The sequence below is a fragment of the Meriones unguiculatus genome, chromosome 1, assembly GCF_030254825.1.
Source record: "Meriones unguiculatus strain TT.TT164.6M chromosome 1, Bangor_MerUng_6.1, whole genome shotgun sequence".
Taxonomy (NCBI): domain Eukaryota; kingdom Metazoa; phylum Chordata; class Mammalia; order Rodentia; family Muridae; genus Meriones; species Meriones unguiculatus.
In genome coordinates this window covers 158542807-158550739 of record NC_083349.1, presented here as the reverse complement: position 1 = coordinate 158550739, position 7933 = coordinate 158542807, and the positions used below count along the sequence as shown (strand labels likewise).

The window sequence follows — 7933 nt, the reverse complement described above, 5'->3', positions numbered from 1 at the left end:
GACTATTAAGAGAGAAAAGATTAACAACGACAAAAAGAGAAACAAGTAGGAATAGATTCACAGACGGATGGAGAGTGGAGGCGACAAAACAAAGAGGGAAATAGCATTTACTTCAAGAAACACGTCATAAATTTTAAACTGGTGGTCCTTTTTTCTATACAATCACCCCTGAATTTTTTTTTTTTTTCAGCGTGTGAAATCATGGGACTCACAAACCAAACAGCTGCTGCTGACTTTCTCCTCCTAGGCCTCTCCAGTGACCCAGAATTGCAGCCTGTCATGTTTGGACTATTTCTGTCCATTTACCTGATCACAGTGATTGGAAATATGTTCATCATCTTGGCCATCCATTCAGATTCCCATCTTCATACTCCCATGTACTTCTTTATCTCCAACCTCTCCTTGACTGATATTTGCACAAGCACCACAACAATCCCAAAGATGCTGGTGAGCATCCAAGAACGGAATCTAAGCATAACCTTTGCAGGATGCCTCACTCAGGCTTGCTTTGCCATGCTTTTTGCTAGCCTGGAGTGTTGCCTTCTTGCAGCCATGGCATATGATCGCTATGTGGCTATTTGCTATCCTTTAAGGTACACAGTTATCATGAGTTGGCGTCTGTGTAGTCTACTCGTCCTATTCTCCCTGATCAGTAGCACTGTAAATGCTTTACTTCTCAGCCTCACAATGCTCTGGTTGTCCTTCTGCAAAGACTTGGAAATTCCCCACTTCTTTTGTGAAATTACACAGGTCATCAATGTAGCCTGTTCTGACACATTCATCAACAATTTACTGATATACATTGCAGGTTTAACATTTGGTGGCATTACTTTTTCTGGAATCATTTTCTCTTACACTGAAATTGTCTCCTCTGTTTTGAAAATACAGTCTGTGCAAGGGAGATATAAAGCCTTTTCTACCTGTGGGTCTCATCTGTCAGTCATTTCTTTATTCTATGGGACAGGTTTAGGTGTGTGCATTAGCTCAGCAGTAACTGACTCTCCCAGGATCACAGCAGCGGCATCAGTGATGTATACTGTGGTGACTCAGATGCTGAACCCCTTCATCTACAGCTTGAGGAACAAAGATATGAAGGAAGCCTTGAGGAAACTCATAGGTAGGATACCTTCCATCTTATAAATATGTTACCTTCTTGGATAGATCCCAGAGATAAATCACTGTGAGAAGATTCCCGGAATGTCTGAATGCCTTACCATCGCTTCACTAATCCTTCTAAATTCAGTAGATAACATAATGCCAAATAGATCTAATCTTGTATTTAGTTCATTTTTCTGTATGTTGGTTCAACTCTATTATCAGTTTATTTTCTCATGTGTCAAACTCAGTCACGAAGAGTGTGGGTGTGTGTCTGTGTGTTATAGAAAAGTGAACCATGCATGTGTATTTGTACGTATACATATATCAATATGTATATAAACGTGTACAACAGAAGACGAGCTATTGATCTTATTGATTTCTATCAACACATATAATTAGAAGTTACACTTATCTGTGAACTACAAGTAGACATTTCAACATATGGAGAAAATGTGTAATGATCAAATCATGGCAATTAGGCAAAGCGCTACTTCCAATATTTACCATTAATTTACCATAATTTGCCATGGTCAACACCCAATCTCATTTGAATTTATGTTGTTCTTTCTTGTGAACCATACTAAGGAACACTAGAAGTTAGTTCATCTATCCAGGTACAGCGTGTACTTATTGATCCTTCTCTGCCTATGCTTCACCCATTTCTTTCCAAATTTGTTGCAAACAGTATTACATTCTAAGCTGTGAAATCATCTTTGCGTTTTACAAGCACCTGAGAAAATGTGACAATTGTGATGTTGTACCTATTTCTCCTTAACAAAATAGTTTAGTTTACGTTGCCTAAAATGATAATAAATAATTTTTTATGGTGAAACAACTTTATTGTGTCTCTGTGCTATTTTTTTTTCCTTTACACATATATCCACTGAGTATTGCCTAAAATTCATTTCTTATCTGGTCTGTTGTGAGTATTGGTGCAATTGGATAAAATGCATACATAAATCATACACATTTATCTCTGTTTCTACAGATTTTGATGCATTTCAGACAGAGTTTTACAAAACAGTACTTATTCTGATAGCTTTTAAGAAACCTTATACTGATTTCATAATCAGTATAGCAACTTACCCAAGAGTAGTTTACGAATGATCAAGTTTCTCTGTAGAGTCACTGCCATTCTCTGTAGAGTCCTGGTGCCATTCTAACTCACCTAATGTTTCAGTGAGACATACAATTTCATTGATTGTTAGACTGATATTGAACCATTTGTAAAATATCTATTTATTATTTGAATGTAATATTTTGAGTAAAGCATGTACAGTTCTTATGGTTACTATTTAACTGAATTGCTTGGGGTCTTTTGTTGAATTCCTTTTATTTTATGGACCCATGTTAATTTGAGGATCTGTATCTGTGTAATGGAATGCTAGGTGAGCTATTAAAGTTACTGAGGTAGTTTTCAAACCTATTAAATGATTTATGCCTCATTCATAAAGGCCGAGTTAACTGCAACCCCAGGTGAGGCCCTCAGAGGAGGAGGAAGTAACCTTTTCTAGCCAACATAATTACTGGTGAAGATTATTACTTCTAATCATATTCTTCTGAAAGAACATCAAAGCCAACATTATCAGTTTTATTTCTAAAATACAGAACTGAAGATTATCTCAGTAATTTTATGTTAGTAAGAGATATTTAAACTTTTTAGAGAGGACATTTTAAGATCTAATATGGCAGAGACACCTTACATCTAACATATTCAAACACAAAATTTTGCCTTTTTTTCCCACCAGGATCCAAGAGTTTGTGATACAAGTGTTATTATTTTTATCTATATTTCTATCTATTTAGTCTATATTTTTATCTTATATATCAGTTACAGTAATACAACAGAAATCTTATCTTGCCCTGTCCTTTCTGAAAATACTAACATTGCTAATATTTAAATATTTTAAATCAATTCTTTATTACAGCTGACACTGTGTATCTGAGATGCAATGTTCATATTTAATGATGTGTTGTATATGTGATACTGTATGTGGTAATGGAGAAGTTAAACAGCCTCTCCAGTGCTGACTAAAACTGAGGCAGCATAACTTTTACTCTGTAAATAAAGTTAATTGAATGTTCTCTTACAAGCTATTAGAAATGAAATATATTGTATTATTTAGAAAAGAATTATTCCCTACTTGTATGCATGTTTCCATATTTTGGAAGTGCCAATGAATTTTCTTAAATGTTTTCTCAAATCATATTTTTTGTAGCCTAGTCTCAGTTGGCTCAGTATCATTATAAAAGAGTTTTATTTATAAAATTAATTTAGCATTTTAAATATATAAATTAAAGTAGATTTCTATTATTCTGTAGATTTGAAGTTTTTATTTATGTGTATATGTGTGTTCACAAATGTGTGTACGTGTACTGTGTGTGGGCACATGCCCTTGAGTTCTCTGGAAAAACAGGAAGTGCTCTGAACCACTAAGCTTTCTCTCAGACCCCAAAATATAATAACTCTTAAAAATTAGCAAAAAGTCTATTTCCCACTTTGAGAAATATTTATATGTAATATGCTTATTTAAGAAATGGGTCATTTAAGAATGTTTATTCATTTCTTGTGAATTTAATACATTAATATGATATACACATATATGTATAGAGCATATGTACATCCTACTCACGCCCTTCACTTGCTCCAAGGACACTCAATACGTTATCCTCTGAACTTTACATTCTTTATCTTTCGTTATAGTCCACTAAGTCCAATTAGTGCCATTTGTACATGGGAACAGGACAGGAGCCTACCACAGAGCGCCCCTGAAAGACTCTGCCCAGCAGGGTATCTAAGCAGATGCTGAGACTCATAGCCACACTTTGGGCTGAGCACAGGGAGTCCTGTGAAAAAAATACATCTTTAAAAAAAATAATTACCTCTTTTCATTTAACATTTGCATAGTTTAGTCTTCATATTTGACCTCTATGATTACACAATGTTTGGGGCTTAAAAGAATTCTATACTTACAATAAGGAAAACTAAAGTTCTTTTTAAAAAGAGGATTTGCTTTTGTTGTAACATTTAATTATGTTTCTATATGTGTATATATGTAAATACATGGATGTATATGGCCAGGGAGTCCAAACAATAGTGTTGGACCCCCTAAAACTGGAATTACAAGTATTGGTGAGCAGCCAGATAAGCATATTGGGAGTAGAACTCAGATCATGGTGCAAAAGCAGTATAGACTGTGTACCAATGAGCCATTTCTTTTACACTCAATGTGCATATCTTCTGTATTCTCGCCTGATCTGATAGAAAGAAATTAATAATAAAAATAAAGAATAACAGAGTAAATAAGCATTCATTAAAGATACTGTAAATCCATGTTTATCATAGCATGTGAACAATTTGCAGAATATGAAGTACAGTAAATATACTGCTAAATATACTAAATATTTATACTGATAAATTCACTCTGATGTATATTTAAAAACATAAATATACTGTATACAATGTAATGGAATATTATTTAAATATAATATATATCATCACAGTATGCTTTCCAGAAAAAGAATGTAACTAGAAGACATTAAGTTAAAGAAGTAAACAAGACCTAAAACGTATTGCATATTCTTTCTCAGAGTAGGGGTTGGTTAATTAAAGACTCAAATATGTAAAATGGTTATTAGAGTTTAGAAAGTGGTAGAGAAGAAAGTGTGAATATTGATGCAGAGTTTAATTATGACACAGTGTGCTTAAGAATGAAAATATTTTGTTTAATATATGTAAAGCGTGTTAAAGATGAAATATTAAAAAAAAACTGCTCTGAATATCACTTCCTGCTTAATTAAAGCTTCCTTTAGGTCCATTTAAGCAAAAAGTTCCCAAATTGGTTTTTATATAGGGACACTACGTCCATTACTGTTTCCTTCTGTGAGGGTTATTCTTAATTCTCCACTTCATCCTGTGACACTGTATCCTTAGTAATCCTTTGTACAACCCCATTTCTCATGCCATTAGGAGACCACCAAGCTACTTGTGTCCTAAATATTCACTGTAATAGTTCCCTGTGTTGTAATATTATATGGTTGTTTTCTGTAAAACTCACCTTTAAATGTTTTTGTCTTTTCTGCAATCTCGAGAGTTGGGCCCTTTAAGTACTAACTAAGCCATAAAGATTTAGTCTTTATGAACAGATTGATGTGCTATTAAATGGATTTCAGAAGTATCCTGTCAGAAAATGTAGAAAAAATTACTGTGAGTATAAATTTTGTTTACTTATTCTTGGACAAACATACACATACACATACACACACACACACACATCGTCAATGTGGTTTAGAACCTATATGCTGATTTCTGATCAGTGATTGATTGTTGGTAGATACAGCCTTATGCAAACAACAAAACAACTTCACTGAAATCATAATTTGGTTGTGCCAAGCCTGGATGACCAAATTTTGCAGCCTTTCTCCCTATTGTGGTATATTTACACAGTGGAATACTACTCAGCAATTAAAAACAAGGAAATCTTGAATTGTGTAGGCAAATGGTGGGATCTAGAAAAGATTATTCTGAGTGAGATATCACAGAAGCAGAAAGACACACACAGTATTATACTCACATATAAGAGGGCACTAGACTTAAAAGGTAGGATAAACATATTAAAATCTGTACACCTAAAGAAGCTAAACAAGAAGGAGGACCCGGGGTAAGATGATCAATCCTCACTTAGAAAGACAAATGGGATGGACATTGGAAGTAGGAGAAAACAAGAAACAGGACAGGAGCATACAATAAAGGGCCTCTGAAGAACTCTACCTAGCAGTGTATCAAAGCAGATGCTGAGATTCATAACCAAACCTTGGGCAGAGTGCAGGGAGTCATATGAAAGAAGGTGGAGTTAGTAAGACCTGGAGAGGACAGGGGCTCCACAAGGACCAAATATATCTGGGCACAGGGATCTTTTATGGGACTGATTCTCCAACCAAGGACCATTTTAGAGCTTCTGCTCGGATGTAACCCATGGCAGCTCAGTATCCAAGTTGGTACCCTAGTAAGGGGAACAGGGACTGTCTGTGACATGAACTCAGTGGCTGATTCTTTGACCTCTGTCTCCCAAGGGAGGAGCAGCTTTGTTAGGCTATAGAGAAGGACATTGCAGCAAGTCCTGATGGGACTTGATAAGCTAGAGTCAGATGGAAGGGGAGGAGAACCTCCCCTATCAGTGGACTTAGAGAGGGGCAGGGAGGAGATGAGGGATGGAGGGTGAGATTGGGAGGGAATGAGGAAGGGTGCTACATGTGGAATACAAAGTAAATAAACTGTAATTAATATAAAAATAAAAATTTAATTAAAAATAGAATCTAGGAGAGCTACTATACATTGATATCTCACCTGATTAGGCTTGAGACATTTTATAGGTGTTACAGTCTTATTCTAACTATAAATTATACTTATAAGACAGAGAGCCTGGATTGTTTGGGAGTTTCCACATAGACCGTTTAGCCAACCGTTTGAAGAGATGAAAGTGACATCTGACACTGGAGGTTTTGTTTTTTGGTGAGAGGTGACAAGTTGAAACTTCATCTCCCCTCTTTCGTGATTGCATTTCGATTTTGTTCCCATATGGGCCTCTGTTTAAAAAGTTTATCCTGTGCTAGGTTTCCATATGACAACTCAAATGTCTTGGTTTTAGCTATCCCTCTGTGTATTCCCATGCTCACATATCCGTTTCTTCCCCACACATATTTGCTCATCCCATTCCAGTACCCCTCTTCCCTATGCATACGAAACTCTCTATTCTATTTTCTCTTTCTAGGACAATCTTTCAATGACCTGGTTCTTTGCTTTATATTTAACATTTATGATTATACTGACTGTACCCTGTTTATCAAAGACTTAACAGCTAACATTCACATGGATCAAATACATACCGTATTTGTCTTTTTGTCTGTGTTACCTCACTGAAGATGATTGTTCTACCTCCATCTATTTACCTGCAAGGTTCATGATTTCAGTTTTTAATTGCTGAGTAATATTCCATTCTGTTAACATTCCGTAATGTCTTTATATATTCATCTAACTATAGGCATGTAGGCTGTTTTCAATTTCTGAATGTTATCTATTTTTAAAGAATAGCTAAACAAATGTCTCTGTGGTAGAATATGGAGTTCATTGAATATATGCCCCCAAATGGTATAGTTGAATCCTGCAGTAGATCTATTTCCAGCTTCCTAACGAATCATCACAATGATTTCCAAAGTGACTGCACAGGTTTATATCTCCGACAGCAGTGAATAAGTGTTACCCTTACTCCACAGTATGAGCTGACCTTTGTTTTATTAATCTTGGGCATTCAGTCTGCTGTAAGATGAAATCTCAAAGTAGTTTTGATTAGCATCTGCAAAATGTTGAACATTACTTTAAGTGCTAATCAGCTGTTTGTGTTTCATCTTTTGAAAACTTTCTACATAGTCTGAATCTCATTTTTTAATTACTTGTTTTCTTGATTCCAGTCTTTTTTTAGTTCTTTACATATTTTAGATGATAGCACTTTATCACTTATTTCCTTTGAATTGTTTTTTTTTTAATTTATTGGTTTCTGTCCTGAGTTTGATTATTTCCAGCTGTCTACTCCTTTTTGGTGTGTTTGCTTCTTCTTTTTGCCTAGGGCTTTGAGGTGAACCATTAAGTTGCCTGAATGAGATGTCAAGAATTTCTTCTTGAAGGCACTTAGTGCTATGAACTTTCCTCTGTGCACTGCTTTCATTGTGTCCCATAAGTCTGGGTATGTTGTGCCTTCATTTTCATTGAATTCTAGGAATACTTTCATTTCTTTCTTTATTTCTTCCCTGACCCAGCTGTCTTTGAGTAACATGTTGT

At 35.3% G+C, this 7933-nt stretch overlaps 1 protein-coding gene across 1 annotated transcript; it reads left to right on the top strand.

Moving 5' to 3' along the window:
• The first annotated feature begins 201 nt into the window (after positions 1–201).
• Positions 202–1140, top strand: LOC110566667 (olfactory receptor 7G2-like). Its single transcript, XM_021664543.1, has one exon. It carries the CDS (start codon positions 202–204, stop codon positions 1138–1140), a length of 939 nt encoding a protein of 312 aa, XP_021520218.1.
• Positions 1141–7933: the final 6793 nt, after the last annotated feature.